Below are 22,135 nucleotides of genomic sequence, written 5' to 3' on the forward strand. Positions count from 1 at the left end.
CCGGCTGTGCCACACACCACACACACATTTTATTATTTCTTTCTGTTCCTCCTCCTCTCTTTCTCACTCAATCTCCTCTCTGCCTTAAGATTCATCTGCCACTTTTTGAAAGTCAGTGTTAATTGCCATTCGCAACTCCTTTTAGTGACGCATTTCCAAGTGAAACAGGATGTTTAGCAACTAAATATGTAGGGCTTGATTGTATCAATTGAGTATTGATTAGAAGGTGAAAAGTGTGTGTAACATACCATTATGGGGCCAGACTTAATGTGAGTGATAATAAATAAAAAATACTTGAATAGGTATTATCTATTGGTTAACAATCTAATGATCTGTATGGCTTAAGTGATATCAGTGGAAAAATTAACTTTTGAAAGATTAGAAAGACATTTTTCTCTGAGATAACACATTGAAAAATCACACATAAGTAATATGCATTAGTGAAGTAAATTCACGGAAGATACATTTTTATTTCATATTGAGTTGACTTTAAATGCATAAATCATTCACACATAAATATTATTAATTCAAAGATCTGTTTACCATATGATACACTAAAGAGAGAGTGAATCAATGGCAGACCTCTTCAGGACCCAGTGTCTTCAGAACCAGCTCATACTGGGCAGGATTGAGTGCATGTTTAATGTTTTAAGGATGGTAGCACTATCATGTTGTCACTGTATCTAAGGGATGTTTGTTATTTGATTCCTGTAAGGAACCCAATTGGCTTGTTTACTTTGGCATGAGGAGCAGTATCACTGTCTGATGAACCGAACACTGGCAAGGTCATAGGAAACGCTCAGCACAGAATCTAAGATCACTGGGGTCGTAGGAAAAGGAAATACTTAATTTCCTATTGCTGCCTCATCCTTTCATTTCCCTTCTAAGGAAACGGCAGCCATTTAAGTGCCCAAAAGTTCTCTGTGTTTGTTTTCCTCTCTTCACTCAGCTTTTTCTATTCTTGGCATGATGATACGGGACGGTGTATAGTTTCATCCCGAGCTGTGTTTGATATAGTATTAATCTTACATATGGGTGAAAGTGTGCATTGTGACATTTCTAAACCTCCCTCATCTTATATCCACAGAGTGCTTGACATCCAACACCAGTGACAGCGAAAGCAGCTCTAGTAAGTGGCTCTAAACATTCATTAGCTTGTGCTTTTCATTGCTTACTTCATTAAATCTGTCTCAATATAGTCTGCCATGGTGCAGCATTCCATTTGATCAGGGGCATGCTGTTAACCATTTAGTGCTTGGACAAAAAAAAAACCTAATTCATATTTACTTTAAGTGTTTCATATGGCTAATTTTGTCATTTCTAATTATGCAGAGGGTCAGGAAGACACAATTCTATCGTATGAGCCAGTGATTCGACAGGAGAGTAAGTATTCATAAGCATAAACAACATTCTGCACTCTTTTTTTAAGTTTATTTATAATATTTGAAATGGTTCTAATATAGTTATTTCCCAATCTCTCTCTGACCCTTAATCCCCACATGACAAAACGGCAAATTCCAAAAACAAAAAAAAATTCTGGATTATTCACTGCCTTACATGTTCAGTTATAATCTTGTTTTTGCGTGGTCAAGCTCTGTACAAGTATACATGACAAAAGTTGGACTAAAAAAAAAAAGAGAAAAATTATTGTTTGAGAAAAATTGAAGTACATGTATATATACTATGAACCAGATTAACTAAAAAGCGCCAATGGGAGTGGAAAGTTTTGCGTGTGATCTACTGAACGATGCACGCAGCCGGATCGTTTCCATCATTTCAGTTCAAATTTGCGTCTGGTTTAAGACATGCTTTTTTTGGGGCGGTAAATATTGGCGCAAATTAACTAATAAATTGACTAGCACAAACCTTAGTAAATCACCTTGCATGATTCATTTTAATACTCTATTCCCATAAGTTTTGGGCCTGAAAGGGAAACTCCTACAAATACATATGCAATAAGGTCAGCCGCAAAAAGAACTGTCCACGCCTTTTCAGCGCAAAATATTTTCACTGCCTGTCTTTAGTAAATCCTGACAGTAGTTTTTTAACGCCAAAACAGGGTTTGCGCTGGTGCAAGCTGTTAGTGAATCTGGCCCTTACTGTATTTGTTGAGGCAGTAACAAGAAGTATATGTGCCATAGTTTAAACTATCTTTCATAAGGGTGGGCCAAGGTGTTTAATAAACGATAGGTGATATGCAAATGTGTGCGTCAGCTGTTAATGTGATTGATTTCTGAATGACTCATGTTTACTTTGTATTTTAGTTTTCATAAATGGTCTGGGTGGCCTGGGGAAGGGAGCTTTATGTACATAGTGCATAGAACACTTGCTTTTAAAAAGAGAAGGGAAAATCCTGCTTTTCTATGACATGTCCTCCATAAAGCCAAGAAATAATTCTCAAGGCTGGAAATTTTTGACCAACATTGATTTGGCTTTCCTTTCAGTCCATTACACAAGGCCTGTGATTATCCTTGGTCCAATGAAGGACAGAGTAAACGATGACTTGATCTCGGAGTTTCCTCACAAGTTTGGATCCTGTGTTCCACGTGAGTGTAATAAGAAAAGGCCACAGTGGCTACATGCAAAACATCTTTATCATGAAATGTTTTGGCAATACTTGTAAAAGTAAAGTAAGACGTATGCACGATTCCTCAGATACAACTCGTCCTCGGCGAGAGAATGAGATGGACGGGCAGGACTACCACTTTGTGGCTTCAAGGGAGCAAATGGAGAAGGACATTCAGGACAACAAATTTATAGAGGCCGGGCAGTTCAATGAGAATCTGTACGGAACAAGCATCCTGTCTGTCCGGGCAGTGGCTGAAAGGGTCAGTGACTCCCTAGTGTAAACATGCCAGAAGATCTGAACTCCTGTTTAATCCTTAAATATTTTCCCTGTGGCAATCATTGTGTGCAGTGAAAGTGTGACACAGGATGAAAGGGTTTCTTTAATCCTCTTGTAGGGGAAACACTGTATCCTGGATGTGTCTGGGAACGCCATAAAGCGACTGCAGCAAGCACAGCTCTATCCAATCGCCATTTTCATCAAGCCAAAATCTGTGGAGGCCCTAATGTAAGTGTAAGATTTTGTATTCAGAAATGACATTAAATTGATCAAGTTATAATATATTTATAATTAGGGATGCACCAAAATCTTCGTTTTGAGCCGAAATGGTTTTGAAGGGCCATAACAATTGACCGAATCAGTGGCAGTTTCCGATGACGCATTTTGTCTGTTCAGCGTCTGTTTCATGCATACAATGTGGATAAACTACAACGGTTAAACGTGCCAGCTGTGTGGACTCTAGGGTTGGGTTGACAATTTTAATCAATACGGATATTGATTCTTAAAACTCAAGATCGATCTTTTAGTTGATGCATGAACAAAACTTCACTAAACATTTATAGCACCTGCAATCCAATAATTGCAGTAAGCTTTGTACTTTGTTTTAACATTAAACAAAAGTTTCAAATTTCAAGGTTTTAACACAAAATGTAACTCTTTAACACGGCATAACGAGACCACTCGCTGTAGTTTAAGCGGCATTCTCAAGCACACATAAACCGATCATCTCTTTCTTTACTACTAGTTAGAACACTAAATAAACATCAGAAGGTATGTAGAAAGATGTATTTCGATTTAGACAGTCGAATTTTGTCCAAAACCTACTTTTGCGAACTAGTCCCTGGTTTTTGGCCCGATCAGAACCAGACCAGTCTAGGACAATTCTCTGGACTCTCTAGATCAATAGTTATCGGAAAAAAAGTTGGTCTTTTGCATTTGGCTGGCTGTAACAGGGTCATTTAGAAAAGGGGGGTGACAAAATACACTCAAAAGCCTATAAATCCTAAAGGAAAACTCAGAGCTTTACAAAAATTGATGAACATATGTGTCATAACATGGTGAAGAAGCATGCAGAGTTTCATGGAGATCGGACCATAGGTGGCGCTATAACTGTTAAAAAGCTTTAAAACCATATATTTCCTATGGTACATTGCCTGTATTGGCTGTAAATGGTCTTTTCCATCTATGATGTCAGTGGTTACATGCTTGCTAAATAAAACTTAATAACTTTTGATGCTTTTGTGCTTAAAGGCCTTAACTGCTTGAACCCCGATAAATGCTGCTTGCAGCTTTAATTATTAAATAAACTTGCATTTTCTGAATTAAAAAGTCTAATATTAATACAGTTTAAAAAGTAAAAAACAAAGTCATTTTTTGGTTTTCGGCCAAGTTCATCCTGAATTTTCTGTTTTGGCCCAGAATTTTCATTTCAGTGCATCACTATTTATAATGTTAAAGATATCTATACTGCAGTATGTACTTATGCATTGTGAAATAAGTAATGCAAATCTTTGTGTTCAACAGGGAAATGAATAAGAGGCAGACATATGAGCAAGCCAATAAAGTCTTTGATAAGGCAGTGAAGCTTGAACAAGAGTTTGGAGAGTTTTTCACAGGTAACTTTTTTTCTTCTTCTCCTCACCACCATCATGTGATTTCTCTTAACTGTATTCAGGGGAAATCTTATAGTCCAGCCCCTGTTACTGTTTAACAAGAGTTATCAGTACAGTAGTATGATTATTGCTCTCTCTCTCTCCCTACAGCCATAGTCCAGGGTGACTCGCTAGACGAGATCTATAATAAAATCAAGCTGATCATAGAGGAGCAGTCAGGCCCTTACATCTGGATCCCATCCGCAGAGAAGCTCTGAGCTCGCCGACTCCATGGAGCCCTCCGCCTGACCCCCTACACCCACTTCCACCTGACACCTTTCCTTCCCTTTCACTGATATGTTTCATATCAAGTTTTAGTGTCATCATTATGTTACCCTCAAATGAAAAACGTCTTATCACCATTACTGTGACTGTGCACACCCCTGCATGAGTTTCTCAGCAATTCCATTCAAGATTGGAAATGCCATTCCTAAAGAAATTTTTTGTCATGTAAAACAAAAAAGGGAAACCTGAGCGAATCCTTTCATAGCTTTCGGATGGACTTGATGATTATGATGACGAGAATGTCTTAAAGCGAGAACGGGGAGCCGGGGATTCGGAGATGGTGACACGAGTGGAAACCTTGTATATGTTCATTCGGTTTCATTGGAAAAGACAATCGCGGATGCTGTGCGAGGTTTTCTACAAGGACTAGATACAGATCAAGCCTGCTGATGGTACCGTCACTGCTCATATTTATAAGCGGAGAAACTTCAAAACTGACGGTGATCTTCAGTACTCACAAACCAGCTCGCTTTATTCGATCGGCTGCCTGGACAATTTGTATGGCGACACGGTCGGAGACAGAACAAAATGGAAACCGGGGTTCGAGTCTATACATTTATATTACTGACATCACATGGAAAATAAAAATCCTACGGAGAGATTTTATTACATAATATGAAATGATACGGTACACATTTTACACTTCACTAGATTTGTCTACTTGGAGGGCTGTTAGATTTCATTTACTTGTCTTTGGGTTTTTGTGTTCTTTCTTTCTTGTGGTTTTAGCTGCTCTGTATTAAAGATGGGGGTAGAGAGGTGTAACTGGGCTCTCTGCAGAGCACCAAACTGCCTTACGATGAATAAACGCTTCTGTAAAATTCCTGTCAATCGTGGTGGGGAATGACACTATTCAACCGATCAGTGCTTAGCGGGAGACTCGATTTTAGTGCTCTTTGTGTGAGTTTCCCATCATCCTATTGGAGGCCTAACTTGTGAGTGCAATAGACTTAAGTGTCTTACCTCTGTGAAGTCCTTTTTTGCGAATCTTTTTTGTCTTAAGCGAAATCCAATTTTGGCCGCCATTGGAGTTGTTGAAAAGCAGACAGCCCACTTGCACTTCCTCTGCCTTCCATGACTATATTCTCTTCAGACTGAACGGTAACAAGGTACTGTCCTGTTAGCTGCCCTGGATCGCAGCCTTAAAACGGGTAGAATCAAGACAATAATTGTATTGGATGTCCTTCTTGATATTAAAGCGTTAGTGGAGCCTGAAATTGACCGTTTTCCCCAGAACTCGACGATGGTTTGATTAAATCTGTTCTTTGCTATGACAGCTTTTAAAAGTTTTTTTTTTTCTTCTTCTTTATTTCCGGGCTGATGTTTACTTCACTGTGTTGAGCCTTGTGCTGGGGCGAGCTTGGCGAGCTCAGGAATCTGATGGATAACTGTTTATTTTTCTTTTTTCTTTTTTTTAATGCAACAAAAGGGCCACAATCGTGTTGTGATCGTGTAGAGCAAGTATGAACTCAAAGGGATTTCCTCTCCTCTAACTAAACACCCAGACATGCTGATATATTATACTTGTGTATTCTGAATATTTAGTCCTTTTTTATTTTATTTGAAATACTTTGTAAGCACTATGTCTGTGGTTGCCCTTGGGTTCAGCTGGAGAGAACGGAATCGTGATGGAATGGGACGGTGCTCAAGGATACATTAGTACAGTGCTTCCTTCGATCTCTTCGCTCCCTCAAGAAGGCGCTTCTTTCTTTCTGTATTGAGAAGTCTGGATCCCGCGGAAAGCAAGGGATGTTCCTGGGCCCACTCTCACCCCCTGCCCCGCAGGCATTTTCTAAACAGGTGTGCTCACCTGCCAAGCGTCTCGAAAATCAGCTGTCATACCTGTGTCAAAACCAGAGTTCAGGGAATAATCGAAGGGAACAGAGCCATTTATAAACTGCTTACAGACTGTTTTAATGGGTATGATAGCTGTAAAGTGTAAATATCCCCCCTCACTTGTGCTTCATGCATGTGTGATACAACTGGGACAAACATGTTTTATAAATCACAAATGTCAGGTAAGTAAACTTTGAATTTATTCTGAGATTAATTTCCATACAAATGTGCCGTAATGTTGGTATTTCTCTATAGAAAAAAATATACAGCTGCCTATCGGAACTTTTTTTTTTTTTTAGCGAGTCGGGAATCAGCTTCCCTACAATACGGCCTGTCTACTTGTGATATCTTGTGGAAATTGTCTGAGTGTATAGATGAAAAACAAATGTAAAAAATATATATAAAAAGACATGCGGACAGCAACCCGTAGAGTGATATTAAAGTAAACCAGGAGCATAAATTACTCATTTATCGTAGATCTGGTCCTCCGAGGTGACCAGCAGAACAGCGGCTGACCGTTCGCACCATTGATGCTGGTCAGCCGTGTTGGTGAAGCCCAAAGAATTTTAATTCATTGTACTATATTTCTAATGAAGTGGATTGAATCAGAGCAGCTCTGGCGTACCAATGAGGGTCTCTGCTCCAGAAGACATGAGCGTGAAATGGGGAGGGAAGGGGTCTGGTTTGTCTTTTTGAGTGATTATGAGTTGTTGATGTGACAGCACACCTGTGCAGTAAGTGCTTGCAAATATGAACCCTTTGATTGTACAGTAGTGTCCTCCCCATGATTACAGGTGGTTCAGCCTATCAGGACACAAGGAAAACTGCTCTTTTATATCCTGGTCAGGAGGGAACACAGTCCTACCAATTATTATTCTTTTTTTGTTTAGTTTCATTTCTTTTTTTGGACTGGACAAGAGTTTATTTGTTTGGAAATAAACTATGTGACTCTGTTACGATTTCAATGCATGCATTTTTATTTGTTTTTGTATCGCAATGCAGATGTTTTTTGACTTGAACGAGTCAACCAAGGACAGCTCAAACAAATAACCGAATGACAGGTAATAAAATAATACTGCCAAAAAATATATATATATATATTTCAGATTAAATGAATACAAAAAATTCTATTTTTTGAACATTTCATAACTGTACGAACAAACCCTCAGATGCATTATACATCTCTTAGCTTGTCAAAAACATGCACAGAAAATTCACACTACATATTAAACACGTGCCGTTAGACCTGAGATCTCCATCTGCGACTGAAGCTGCCATCATTCATTCTTCAATAATGAGATTCTTCTTTGCTTTATCCAGCCTGTCCAACACCTCACTGTACAGACCCGCCATCTGGGGAGTTACATTTCATGTATTTTATTCACACCTTGCTGCATTTTCTTTTACTAACCAACATGAACAAAAGGTTTTTAATGAATATTATCTTGTGAATTCCTGGAACTCGGATGCGGGATCATTGCCTCAACTAGCTGAACTAAACCTCATAGCTGTACCTACTCCTGCTGCTCTAATTAAACCTCTGAATGAGGTGACAAAAAGAAAAACAGCTTGCACACCTGACTTGAAGAAAGAAGAATATGAAAATGACATCCGTCACCTTGGGTCGAGTGCTCAAACAGCTGTAGAGCGGCGTTACCTGAGTCTGATAGCTGTCCTGCAGGGAGCCCAGGTGCCGCAGGAAGCTCATTCCCAGCCCGCACCACCTCTCTGCCTCGGGGTACTGGGCCAGACTGTACAGCAGGATTCCCGTATTCCACGCTCGGGTCAGCAGCCACAGGATCTCCAGCTCTGGGAAGTCCTCGGGCTGTGTGAGAAGAGAAGAGAAGACGCCTGTTTGTGACGGTGCAAATGGAGAAATCAGATATTTAAATTTAAACTCTAGCTGCAAAATTATATAATGCAACTTCATATCAATAGTGTCAATTTAGAACTGAACCCTGATGCTTATGCAAGCTTTCTGCAACACTAGTCCAAGATAAAGGATACGGGCGATATTTTCAAATTAGCATCCAAATTGGCAGGAAGAGGCTGGTGAATGGAGCATCTGCTAACTGAGGCATAACTAAAAGCCCATTGACAGAAACAGGAGATTCTTTCAAAGATGGGGATAATTGCAGGGCTGAGCTTCAGCGGGTCGTGTGTGACGGACGGTTGCAGAGTCTACGTAACCAACTCACTGCAGTGGCTATGATGGAAAGAGCTTGCTCGTAGTAGCCCCACACTTCCTCCAACACGCAGGGCTGCAACTCGGACACACCGCTCGGCAGGGTCAGCTGAATCAGGCTGTGTAAACAGTTACTGTGACACACACATACATATATGTATAAGGTGTGTGTCACATGAGGAACAATTTGATGTCTTTTGTTATCTATCATTGTGTAAGTAACAAACACTCGGCTAGTCTGACCTGCAGTGTGTGAGGTCGACCTGTGGTTGTTTCCTGTGTAGAGACAGGGAGCTCCTCAGTGCCTTCTTGCACAGAATGGGGAAATGGGCTGGTGGTTCCATTGCCAAGGCTGTAGACACAAAGTACAGGACCATCAGAGCATATACTGTCCTTTCGTACTCCACCTTTCCAAAGTTTGGGATCGTAAAGATTTTTTACTGTTGTTGGTGTAAGTCTCATATGCTCACCAAGGATGCATTTATTTGATCACAACACAGTAAAAAGTCGTGTAATATTATTACAATTTAAAATAACTGTTTTCTATTTATTCCTGTGATGCAAAGCTGATTTTTCAGCATCATTACTCCAGTCTTCAGTGTCACATGATCCTTCAGAAATCATTATAATATGCTGATTTGATGCTCAAGAAAAATGTTGTATTATTATCAATGTTTTTTGTTCATCAAGATTCTTTTTTGATCAATTTAATGTATCCTTGCTAAATATAAGTATTCATTTCTTTCAAAAATGTTTTTATAAAAAACGTACGGACCCCAAACTTTTTAAAAGTATATTTACATGCAGTCGGAATTTCACCGCCCATAAAATGAAAGAAATATGTAATTCTTTAAAATGGGGGTTATGGTTGGAGAAGCTGACCTGCGATCATTTCTAACAGCTTGGGCTCAATGTGATCCAGCTCCAAAACTGATTCGAGCACAGATTCAAGCTTGGCGTCATTTAATTTGGCCCGGGCTTCAAACTCATAGAGCAGCAATAATGTGTCTGTTTTGTCTTTAGGGGAAGTGCCTAATTGAGGAAAGAAAGTACCAAAATTCTTACAATCCTTGTTATTCTGGAAAAAAACAGGGTATAACTTACTTCTGCATTTGTAAAAGAATAAAAATAGTATTTGTGACACCTGATGCTCTGATGGTCATCCAGATCTCTTTACAGAGCTGGATGTGCTCTAGAGTCTGGGTCAGCAGCTCCGTCTGAAAGCACAGCAGATATTACACACTGCGCCCTCTGCTGGTTAGTCGTGGTAACAATCAGAGAACATAAGTGCTTTTCAACCTTTTTTAACTCCAAAGTGTACTTCTGCTTGAAATGAGAGCAAAAGTGCTTGGTTTCATTAACAAAATCTAGGGCTGTCAATATATTAAAATAATCAAGGGTATTATTTTTGTAATTTTTTTGTTTTGTAATAATATACTTTTTTTTATGTACATATTAAATGTTATATAAAAGTTATATTTTAATTTTGCAGCCCCCTCGACACACTTCCAAGATCATAAAAAAAAAAAAAAATTAAACATTAAAATCAGCTACAGCAAGATATTTCTTATTTTAATTCCCCCTACTCAACAACTGTTTTTCTTTTCTTTTCTTTGAAGAATCAGATAAAAGGACAAAAAGGAGCCTAATTTTAAAAGTGTGATTTATATACCTGGAAAAAATAATGTAAATTAGTAAATTGGGTAAAAAAAATCCACTGGGTAGAAACTGAGTAAAAAAATTATATTTTCCCTTATTATCCTGTATGTCACGAACAACTGGAAAATTCACTGGTTAAAAAGAGAGGGAACCTTGAAGAATATTCAGCTCCTAAAGGTTCTAGAATCCTTACATTTCATTTATAGAAACTAGGTCCTTTAAATATTGTCGTGGACAATGGGGGCCCAAAGTGGAGGGTTCGTAGCAATCTTAGAATTTCAGTAAGAAACTTCCAAACCCTTGATATTATTGTGCATTTAAACATTATAACTTCAGTCCACATTCTGAATTTGTGTAGTGTCAAGTTTCATACGTCATTCTTCATCATGTCCTTAGAAAGCAAAATGCCTCTTACCTACTGGTTAATGTTTAGTCAGGTGAAAATGAATGTGTAATCCACCTGTTGCTCAGTGTGATCCGAGCTCCTGCAGATCTCCAGAGAGGCAGCAGCAGCCATCAGCAGACACGTCTTCTGCCCCATCAACACAGCTCGGTCTGGGGCGCACACCTGTGACAGCTGCCCAGCCACACAGCACATCACACATCTCACTTTAGCTTACACCCAACTCATGTGGATTCGTCTTTAGCTGATTATAAACTAGCCTACAGCCTCTAGGAGAAACTGTACTTGGACTTACCTGGAAGGAGAGAAGAAAGAAATCCCTCATCCTCATAGGACTGTGCTCACACTGCAGGGCTGAGTTCCACGCTGAGAGTTATTAAGACAAAACATACACAGCCAATCAAACAGAACCACCAAATAGTTAAATGTGTCTCAACAGTAGGAGGTTTAAGAATAAGCACCAATTCTCCTGAACCAGTTGGCGTCTTCTGCTCCCTGGCCTTGAATACGGCTGATTTGTGATACTTTTTGTAGAGCTGTAAATGCAATATGCATACATCAATGCAGAGAAACATAACAGTGTAATGAAAGATCAAGGTTAAACGTACCTGTCTTTAGGTACGACAAGAGGGTGTCCAAGTTGGCATTCCTGTTTTAATAATAGATAAGAGTGTGACATAGGTACGCAGCTTTTGCTGAATGTCAGAATTCTGCACCATTGATCTACTAACCTGTTTTCCTCACTAATGTTTTCCATTGTTGAAAGAACAAGTCGTACCAAACACCTAGGGGAGAAAGATAAGAAATGATGTTTCTGTACCAAAGATACTTGTGCTCACTGATATAAGCATTATGTGCTAAAGCTCACAGTGAGTGTGTGACTGACCTCAAGGCAGTGAGGATTTGAGCAACATCTTGTGAGTGTTCACACACACACTCTAGGGCTTTGATGGCTGTTTCCTGCTGCTCGTGCTGTGGTGAAAAATCACTGCTGAAGTACATCCGAGGTACTAACAATTATGTGGCATATTAACCTCCCCAAATGCACAGTGACTGCTGCCTTGAACCATTATTGTGGAGGAATATACAGAATCAATAGTGAGAGAACAGTCGCATGCCAACCTCAAGGGCGATCTGCGCTGCCAGGCTGAGGAGGTTTGCTGCAGCGTTCTCGATCACTAGCAGTCTGTCCTCACTGGTGACTGGAGTCTGAGCCAGAGCGCCAATCTCTCTCAGAGCCACAGCAGCTTATTCACACACATTAAAGACAGACATTCATATCAAAAGATCTGTTATTAAAAAAAATCATTTTATAGTGATTTCTGGGGGTGATTTCCATGTGTACACTACTGTTCAAATGTTTGGGGTGGGTGGGATTTTTTTCCTTTTATTGTTTTCTATTTGATTCTGTTTTAAAATGTGATTTATTCCTGTGATGGCAAAGCTGAATTTTCAGCATCATTGCTCCAGTCTTCAGTGTCACATGATCCTTCAGAAATCATTATAATATGATGACTTGGTGCACAAGAAACATTTCTTATAATTATCAATGTTCAAACCAGTTGTGCGGCTTCATATTTTTTTGAAATCATGATACAAAAAAATCAGGGTTCTTTGATGAATTCAAAAGAACAGTTTTTATTTAATAATAATTTTACAAATAAAAATGTATAACATTATATATGTCTAAACTGTCTTTTAAAAAATAAAAACTTTTGGCCACAAACTTTCAAACAGTAGTGTATGTAAGGTACCAGTCCTTGGAGTTAATATATTTAAATGGTTATATTTATATACGCAAAAAAAATAAATATATATATATATATATATATATATATATATATATATATATATATATATATATATATATATATATGTGTGTACAAATAAAAAAAAAGGGCTTCAGGTATTCTACACATGTACAAAGATCGGTATGCACCAGATCAATTAACTACAAAAAAAATTACGATTTTATTAACTGACATGACATTTTAAGGCCTGGAAATCACAGCTGTAAAACTCTCTGATATTTCTAGGGTTTGCATGATCATTTCAACCCTGGCAATTTTACATTGAGACTCCTGAGACATGCATATTAATTTTCCTCATCTCCATTACCTTTCTCTGTATTGTTCATCATGACAGCGATCTTGTAGATGTTGAACTGTGTAAAAATGTTGTTTGGATCAATCCTTGCTGCTTCTTCTACAGCCTCTTTTGCCTTCAAAAAGATTTTAATAATATGCAAAATTTTACCACAAACATGTAGTAAAAGTGCTATACATAAACTTGTGTGCATGTACTGAGATGTCCTTCATTATTTTGCCAACTACCTTATCAAGTCGTTGCAGGTTCAGGAAACAGGAGGTTCGGTTTCTTTGCAGTTTAGCGAGGTTGTGATCCAACTCACCTGCTTTGTAGAAGCTCAGTGAGTAGTTATACCACTCCAGAGCTTCAGAATAATTATTGGCCTGTGGAAGAAGACAACCAACATGACAGCTGTCTGACAGAAATCACAACTACTTGATCATGGCGGAAACATACAGTACTATCCCCCTTATTTCGTAATGCAGAAGTAAGCTATTTTCTTTGAATGTGTGAGACTTCCGATTCATTAGCTGCTAACTACAAGAACAACAAAGCGCAGTAAACGGTAAAACTATTTGCGCCATCAACCAGCGTTTATAATATTGATAATAAATTAAAATAATATGATAACAAATACAAGTTTGCGATATAAAGCTGCATAACGGACTGTTTTTGTACAGGTAAAATAACTGCAAGCAAATGACACCGGAAGCCTCGCACATTCAAGGTCTTATTTTTACGCTCTATCGTTAAAAATAACATGGATATAAAGAAAACCGTACCCACACAAAAACTAATTTTCTATACTGATTGTAGGGGAAAATCTTTTTATACAAACTGCCAAAAAAAGTGTGGATACAGTAAGGCATGTATCATGGTTTTTACAAAAATATTAAGCAGCACAACTGTTTTCATCATTGATAATAATAAGAACTGCAGCCTTGGTGAGCATAAAAGACTTCTTTCAAAAGCATTTAAAAAAAATTGTATGGACCCCTAAACAGAGATAGTACTCTGATTGTTAGTTATTTAAAAAGAGCTGTGCAGAGGGAGAGGGGAGGTGTCCTCATTAAATGTAAAACATTATGTCATACTTCAAAGTTCTTGGAAGCTCTATCCCACAGCAGAAGGTGGAGAGATGATAGAGTCTGTGGTGCTAGTTGTTTTCCTGTGTAATGTCCTAAAAACAGTAAGTAAACACACAACTCAGTTAGAATTGTTTAATAAAACACCATGAAACACAAACATAGAATGAAAACTACTCAGTTACTTCACTGGGAAACAAAATAATGAGTTTTGAGTACCAGTGATGGCATCCTCGATCTTCTGCTTGGCCAGCAGCTCTTTGTCCCGCTGCAGCAGCAGCTCTATATGCATGAGCAGAGCAGAGCCCAGCTCAGGAGACGACTCAAAGTGCTGACACACCCTCTTCAGGAAGTCAAAGGCCAGAGGCTCCCTGAAACAACAACATGTTCAAGTAATGCCTGTTCCTTTGAAGCACAGATTTCAAGAAGATGATTTTTTGGTGCCTGTTTAGAAAGATGAGAGATCATACCTGTTCTCGTTCACAAGCAGTTTTACTACGCCCAAGCACACTTCCAGAGGAACCTCGCTGTCCAGTAGCTCGGACATCCCTGACAGGACGTGGGAAAGGAAGGGAAACATTTGTGGGGTGGAAAAATACTATCCACAAACTGATTTCAGCAGTGTAACTGAGCTCACCAGATTTTACTGCATCATCTGGGCTACAGCTTTTCACTAAGATACGAATCTTCAAGTAGAGGCCTGACAACTGCACATGCTCCTGAAAAAAAAGAAGAAAAACAGTATGGTGTGTGTGCTACATCCGAATCTGGTGTACTTTGACAAGATCTGGTTGCACTAGAATAGAAATGCTTTACCTTATTAGCCAAGCTCACAGCATGAATAGCTTTCTCCAGGTACTTCTGACAGTCCCACTCCAAATAAACTGTTGCAAGTAGTCGCAAGACTTTGGCCTGGAGGAATGGGAAATAAGATGCATTCAGTTAATGCAAAAAAAGACCACTGAAAACCAGACAGTTGTTATGGACATTAAATGTGAATGTTTGTGAATGTGTTTTTTTACTCATTTATTATGCTGATCAAATAATTTGTAATGAGAAAAAAATATTACATTTTTCTACAGTAAATGCAACATTTTCATTAGTGGTTTTAGATTTTTTGACCCCACAGTATATCGGTTTTGACTCATATTTCTTACTTGCATCTCTGGTCCTGGTGAGTACTTCACATTCATCTTGCCAATGTCATAACTTTGGCTGAAATGCATAATAAGTATATATGTTAAGTGGAAAGAAATGTTACAAAACAAGGAAAAATGTCTTAATGGTAGGGCAATCTAACATAAAAGTTTGTGTCTAAAAGTAAAGTACACTACTTCAATGACATTAATACTAATTATATTGTAGTATTTCAAAAGTTTGGGGTCAGTAAGATTTTTTTTAAAGTAATTAATACTTTTATTCAGCAAGGATGTATTAAATGTATCATGTGACAGTACAGATATTTATATTGAACAAAAGGTTTCTATTGCAAATAAATGCTGTTCTTTTGCACTTTCTATTGATAAAAAACATGTATCAAAGTTTCCACAAAAATATTAAGCAACGCAACAGTTTTTAACATTGATAATAATAAGAAATGCTTTTGAGCACCAAATCAGCATATTAGTAGGATTTCTGAAGGATCATGTGACAGTGAAGACTGGCTGCTAAAAATTCAGGCTTGCCATCACAGGAGTTATTTTAAATCATAATACAATTTTACAATATTACTGTATTTTTTATTCTGTTTATATTTTGTATTTCTTTACAAAATATAAAAAAATCATACCAATCCCAAACTTTTGAACGTTAATGTATATTAGAGATCCCTACCTGAGCCAAAATGTGCTCTCTTCATGCTTTCCCTGACTGTAAGTGACAACCCCAAAGTTGTAACAGATGAGAGAGAGATTTCCAGCCTAAAGGAGATTTCACAAAAAGTGTTTTTATTTCTTTTGTCTGTATTTTCTAAATCTCTCTCTCTCTCAAATCAGAATAAACCAATGACACCACTAAACATGCTGACGACAACAGTTTGTTCACCTCTTTAGGGAGACGGAGAAGCATTTCTTTACATCGATGCATGCATGACACTGCCTCCTGATGTTGCTCCTGAGAAACTGCCTATACAGAATACACACAAGATAACTTAAATTTGAGGAAAACATATTTATCAACATATTTGTGTAAATTGTCAAAAAAAAAAAGCTCTAAATTCTCAAAATATATGCATTTAATTTTAGGCTTTGTTAATTGTAGGCTTCGCAGTCACTGCACATGCTAAGCAGTTCTGCTCACAGATTCAGCTTGAAAAGACAAAATCCGCAGCAAGTCTTTCTCTATGTCTCCCTTTGGTGTGTTTATATCTTCTGCACAATCTCCATGGGAAGTTAGTCTGCTGTAAAGAGTCTCCAGGGTCTGTGAAAGTAGCATATTCTTTGTTTCTTGTTATTACAGTCCCTGAATAATATTACGGGTATTTTTAATGTTCCAATATCCAATGACTATATCTTTTTTATTTTTTGACATACATGTAATATCTATCTTTTTCTCTGTCTTCATACGTACATTGACAGCCATGCTCAAAAAAACATCAGCAAGTTTGGGCTGTTTACAATCAAGCCATGTTCTCCCTGTTTTACTGGCCATCTGAGGAACAGAGATGTCAGTTTTTTTTGTGATATACAATAAAATATGACATGAACAAATTAACAAATCTACAGTGCCTTAACATGAATCCCTTCATCAATCACTGTCTTATGCATGAATGTTAAATTAATATAGGCTAAACAAATAAAACTGCTGGAACAAGTGAGTGACTAACCAGTATCTGCTTGCGAACAAAAGTCTCGGATGGGTTATTAGGCCCGCATAAATACAGAAGTCTGCATGCCACATGACGCACTGAAACATGAGTTTGTAGTGTATCAGACAATTGACATCTGTGAAAACATCTGGGGATACACTTTAAAACTTTCTTTTGTTAGTATATTACGAAATAAATAGTGACAGAAAACAGACAGACAGACTGACTGACAACCAGATCCATTAATAGACAAACAGAAAGATAGACTACTGAGAGACAGACAGATAGACCTCTGGCCTTTTGCTTTTCTGTAATAGTTGAGCCAACACGTTTGATCACAGTCCAGTTCCACAACTGTATGGCGATTTCCTCCAACTACAAAAAATTATAATTGTATAATTAAATATCTAAGCATAATTCTCCAGATTTCAATGGAAGCTATTTGTTAAAAAGAAGAAAAATGTTATGTCGAGAACATTAAGACATGATAGTGACATAAGACATTAAAAAATAAAATAACACATGATCTTTAAGGGCTTCCGTAGATTTCAACTGAGGTTGTATACCTGTGAATCCTGTAGTTGTGCTGCGCCATCTAGAGTTGAGATTTCTTTGAAGAGCGCCTCAATCACCTCATCTAACTCGACCTGTCCGTGGAGAAGCTTCTCTGACAGACCTGTGGAAGACAGAGTCAACCTTCAAACACGAAACAGCTTCACATACTGTGTTAAATCACTTAATGGCAAGGTAAGCTGAAATAATTCAAACAGATGATACTAAAATGACTTATAATATCCATAAGAGATTAATTATTTAGTTCTAACCTGCATAATAGCTTATCCTTGACGTAACTTAGATAACTAAGTTACCACATATCTTCACATTACCACAACATATAAGTTAGGCTATTCTTACTTTTTACATCGACTGCAAACTGCTCCATATTACTGTCCGTTTTGTGTATTTTAATACATAAGTAGAGTCACGTAATTTAAAATATATTGTGTCAGTAGTTTCTGTGTGACCGTGACAGAAAAGCTCCTTTCGCGACCGTCCACCGCCAAAACGCGCGCGAGAACCCACTATGACCCAGTCGCGCGCGCTGCACTCCGAGTGTAATACTGCTGTATGGCCACGAGGTGGTGTCTCACACACGGTTATATATAATTCACCTCTCTTTCAAATTTTTCATATTCAGATTTAAGCAGCTTTATGGGCGTGGTAAATCAAAGCTTATCAGTGCTACAACAATAAAGCTAAGTAGTAACGTCGTAGATTACAATTTGCTCTGTGCAAAAGATCGAATATATAAAAAAAAATATATAAAAAAAAATATTCTAAAGGACAGATGTAAGTAGCCTAATGTTTCAAGCGTACATGCTGCTATTTATTTAGAATTCTCAACTCTGTCCTTATTGAAAGGTTTGAACCTTATGGTATAATAGCATTGTTTAAGCATGATATCCATCAGAACCTTATTCACTCCAAAGAAAGCATGCGTTGATGATAATTCTGGGGTTTTTGTTTTAACAGGGGAGGTCATTGTTGAGCTGAAGGAAAGAGCTCAAGCTGCGTACACAGAATCGGTTGTGAAGTCTCTTATTGTGTTCACTGCACTAGATTCAAAAATAAGATGTCTTAAAAGCCCACTCCTCTCAGTGTGCGGCTTCCAGCAATTGTTTCTGCCTGAGTCTTATCTAGCCACCGCGCTGGCCTGAGGGAAATGTGTGATCAGGTCAGAGGGCTTGATTGCACAGGAGAAAGAAAAAACAAACATGATCCTTGTGACAAGTGGTCAGAGAGATGCACAAATATTTCCTAAAGTCAGCTACATAAATAATATTAAAATAGCAGACATATTTATACATTTGTGCCAGATTTAAAAATAGTTCTACTTTGGTAGAAAATTCATTAGTTGCTAGATAATTATTATTTTGTAGTAGATTCAAGAAATACCTAAATCAGATCACCAGAAATGTCTTGGTTAAAGGATTTTCCTCAAAGAGTAGGCCTATGTATTGTTATATAAGATAACTGTAATAAAATACAGGCATTTTTAATTATTTAATAAATAATAATTTATACATAAAAACAGTGCAGAATAAAATGATTTATTAAATATAAATGGCATCATTTAAATATATAAACCTCATCAATGGTAGGTTGAGATAACTAAAACCTGAACATTAACAGCTAGTCAGCTACCTTCACTTTGAGTCACAAAAGTAAACTGTCATCAGTTACCCTTATAATCACATCATCCTCCAGTCAATATTGAAGGAAGAAAACCACACGTAACATTAACAGTATATCTCATCAGTAGCAAACTGTATTAAGCTGTACTGTATTCTGACACAAGACTTTTTGATTTCTGCTCTAACAGATTGACCATCTTACTCTGTGCATTTGAAGTGATGTAGATGGAGGGACATGAATGGACAATGTGTTGCCAGACATTGCGGGGAGCGTGTCCTCATTTGAAGCATCAAAAAGACTAACAGACTTTGGTGCATCCATTCACCATGGGGTGTTGGAGGGTGAAAATAAGCCCCGTGATTATTTACATTGATATAAAATTAGCTGCACATCCTGTTTCTGGAGTTAAAAATAAACCCTGTAAATGTTTTTTTTCAAGGTATTTTGTCTGATATGATATCAGACAATGCCTGTTTACCTTTGAACCTAGATATTTTAGGTACTCAACCCCGGGGGGGTCGATAGAGTTTGGTTAAAATAATGCAGTTGAAATGTGCCTGCTTGACATAGAGCCATTTGGGTGGGACATTTCACTGAGATGAAATAGGCTACACCTTTCATTAAAGCGGACAAAAAGTGCACAAACGTTTACTTAAAGATATTCTGTCTTGTAAGAGTCTGAATTAAGCAATATCTTTTAAGTTAAGGCAGGGAAAGTGCGCGCGAAGTGCACTAGGAGTATCGCTGCAGTTACTATGGTGACGTTGCGTCCTTCCGTCCTTGCCTCACTCATATAAAGCCTTCAAGAGGAAAACCTCGGCAGAAAAGCCAAAGGCAGTGGGATGGTTTATCAGTCGGTTAGCCTTATTAGTTGTTTTCATTGGTATATTATTGTTAAACCTTCTTTATAGAGTCTAGTTTTTGAAATTTCATTCACTCAGTTTTAGGAAGGAAGCGCAAACGTCGCACCTGACCTCGGGAGTAGTTTGGAGTTGCTCCACTCGTGTGTGGACCGGGGCAGAGGCGCAGTACCGTGCGATACCTTTACAGTCACTGAGAGACTACGGGACGTGTTTTCATTATAGAGGCATCACTGAAAGAACAATCTCTGACATAACAACGGGAACTATACGCATTTAACTCGACATCAAGAGACATTTCAGTCCAGGTGGACTACAACAACCACATCAAATATAAAGTGACAGTGTACGGAATATCTTTCGGCACGTTGTTTTAACGGGCGAAATGACTTCTGTTCAACCCTCAGTCAAAGCCTTCTTCACTTTTCAGCTGCTTTTCAATTTCTTCTCAAGTGGTAAGTGTGCGCTTTTTGTCATTTTTCTGCGCTTTAAGTGAAGCTGCACGCGATAACTTCTTGCTTTCTTTGGGCTGCTGTTGTACAGATGCGGCTTGAAGTTCAGTTCTCATCCAAAAGATATGCAAAGTAAATGGATACTGTAGAAACAAATGCGGATGTAATGATGAAAACATTTTAGTGTTGTGCTAGATTAAAATGACATCACTTATGGCAGAATACTACAGTATGAGAACTTTCTTCATTAAAATGTTATATTATTTAAACTTTAATGTCATTGACCTTCAGTCATGAGTTCATTGCACTTTTTAAACTATTTAGACTTTAATTACTGTATTAATTACTGAAGAGAAGAAACTTTGAAAACATGTAATTTCGTAGAAATTCCAGTTATTGTAACAAATTAAATAGATGGGGACAGATATGTTGGTGCACTGATGAAAGCAGTTTCCTCATTGTATCAACATATGATGAGTTTTTAAAATAAGGTAGCCTACTTGGATGTCATTTACTCAAAACCCAAAGAGCTGCCTACCTATACTTAGATTTATTTATTTATTATTATTTTTATTTTTTTTGGTGTAGCATTTTGGAGATTATATGTGGCCAAATAGGCTACATCATAAGAATATGTTCGAGGTTCCTAAATTTTGTCTAGGCAGCTGGGTTTAGAGACTCAACCATCAGCGCTCTGCATTCTGGCACAAACTAAAGCGCTCATTTAGCAAGCAGGAGAGGTTTTATCCTTGCTGGGGCTTAAATGATTTTACTGACATTTACTCAATTATGGGACCCCAGTCATATGGTAAATTTTGTTTAGTGGTCCACAGCTAGTTATGGAAGAACAGAAGGCCAGTGTCAGTGAATTCTGACTGACAATTGTCAGTGTCTTTAAATAACTCAACTAGCCCCATTGGACTAGTTGAGTTATTCAAAGAATGAACACATTGTGATGGAAATATCAGGTGTGTTTTTTGATAACATTCAAAACAGTTTATTGTAAATGGGTAGTTTGGGCACATCTCCAGTTCTAGTGTTGTTGAGTTTGAGAAGAGAATATGTGTTTACAAGAGAAAGTATATTGTTGACACTTGGCTGCTTGGTTTTCTGGCTGCAGCTCTTTATAACAAGATGGATAGTAAAAGGTGGATGCCATTGTTCATTGTGACATAGCAGTTGTGCACCACAGATACAGGTCTTCCTCCTGCTGTCCAAACAAACAGAAGCTCTTACTCTCATCCAAACAGAGGAAATACTGCTCCCCCCATTACTTTTTGGGTCTTCAAGCTTTGTCTACAAGGTCTCCAAGTAGATTTCCTTCACTGTCCTCACGCCGAGCGTGGGAAAGACACATGAAGGAAGCGGATGGAGAGGCAGGAGGCACCCTGGAATTGTTCTGGCAGTAGAGGTCACGGAAATGTGACACGCTACCTGAGTAAAGATTCCTTCCCCAGACTTCTTGCTTGCTCCTCTACTCCAAATGTGTGTCAGTCGTCCCACCTAAAGACAATGGTTGAGCGGAAGAGCATGCCATTATATTTTATATATCAGGGGTGTATGGTTAATCCATTAGTCAGAAATAGGGCATGAAGACAATAGCTGTTTGCCACTTCTGTCATGTTAACTGATTTGTGGTGGGGCATTGTGATTATTTCAGATGTTCAGATTATCAATGGGATTTCTTAATTATTAATGATTCAGCTTTCTAGTTTATCAAATTGAAACTTGTACAGTGCATAAGACAGTAGTGAGTCAGAGTCACTAGTCAAACTCAGCACTA

At 38.1% G+C, this 22,135-nt stretch overlaps 3 protein-coding genes across 15 annotated transcripts in view; 2 read left to right on the top strand and 1 right to left on the bottom strand.

The window, feature by feature from the left end:
* Window positions 1-7,571, top strand: part of dlg3 (discs, large homolog 3) — a 94,812-nt gene extending 87,241 nt beyond the window's left edge. For all 13 annotated transcript variants that reach the window (XM_084429657.1, XM_084429647.1, XM_084429646.1 and 10 more), the window contains 7 exons: window positions 1,088-1,129; window positions 1,333-1,383; window positions 2,445-2,546; window positions 2,656-2,828; window positions 2,964-3,073; window positions 4,370-4,461; window positions 4,609-7,571. In XM_084429657.1, coding sequence (XP_084285783.1) covers window positions 1,088-1,129; window positions 1,333-1,383; window positions 2,445-2,546; window positions 2,656-2,828; window positions 2,964-3,073; window positions 4,370-4,461; window positions 4,609-4,715 — 677 coding nt within the window. In that variant the 3' untranslated portion in view covers window positions 4,716-7,571. The remainder of the gene's footprint in view (window positions 1-1,087; window positions 1,130-1,332; window positions 1,384-2,444; window positions 2,547-2,655; window positions 2,829-2,963; window positions 3,074-4,369; window positions 4,462-4,608) is intronic.
* Window positions 7,572-7,803: 232 nt separating this feature from the next.
* On the bottom strand, window positions 7,804-16,867 carry tex11 (testis expressed 11). The gene is made up of 26 exons (XM_084429663.1): window positions 16,863-16,867; window positions 16,607-16,687; window positions 16,337-16,456; window positions 16,082-16,162; window positions 15,872-15,957; window positions 15,196-15,253; window positions 14,855-14,950; window positions 14,676-14,757; window positions 14,509-14,587; window positions 14,258-14,409; window positions 14,048-14,133; window positions 13,199-13,336; window positions 12,984-13,086; window positions 11,988-12,112; window positions 11,752-11,837; window positions 11,597-11,650; window positions 11,474-11,514; window positions 11,327-11,401; window positions 11,161-11,231; window positions 10,923-11,039; window positions 9,948-10,020; window positions 9,686-9,835; window positions 9,047-9,155; window positions 8,817-8,937; window positions 8,276-8,443; window positions 7,804-7,971 (listed from the first exon to the last, which is right to left on the bottom strand). Exons 2-26 carry the CDS (start codon window positions 16,685-16,687, stop codon window positions 7,900-7,902), a joined length of 2,424 nt encoding a protein of 807 aa, XP_084285789.1. The 5' UTR covers window positions 16,863-16,867; the 3' UTR covers window positions 7,804-7,899.
* A 2,994-nt stretch (window positions 16,868-19,861) lies between these two features.
* The window catches only part of kdrl (kinase insert domain receptor like), a 43,294-nt gene continuing 41,020 nt past the window's right edge, over window positions 19,862-22,135 (top strand). Inside the window, exon 1 of the mRNA XM_084430222.1 lies at window positions 19,862-20,355. Coding sequence (XP_084286348.1) covers window positions 20,286-20,355 — 70 coding nt within the window. The 5' untranslated portion in view covers window positions 19,862-20,285. The remainder of the gene's footprint in view (window positions 20,356-22,135) is intronic.

The sequence above is a fragment of the Rutilus rutilus genome (genome assembly GCF_951802725.1).
Source record: "Rutilus rutilus genome assembly, chromosome: 14".
In the NCBI taxonomy this organism is placed as follows: Eukaryota; Metazoa; Chordata; class Actinopteri; order Cypriniformes; family Leuciscidae; genus Rutilus; species Rutilus rutilus.

Coding starts and splice junctions, on each gene's coding strand:
- tex11 (XM_084429663.1), bottom strand. CDS start 16,687: ATGGCCAGTAAAACAGGGAGAACATGGCTTGATTGTAAACAGCCCAAA. Junction 13,337..14,047: donor GAGCTTCCAAGAACTTTGAA/GTATGACATAAT, acceptor CTTCTTCCACAG/GCCAATAATTATTCTGAAGC. Junction 11,838..11,987: donor CAGCGCAGATCGCCCTTGAG/GTTGGCATGCGA, acceptor TTTTCACCACAG/CACGAGCAGCAGGAAACAGC.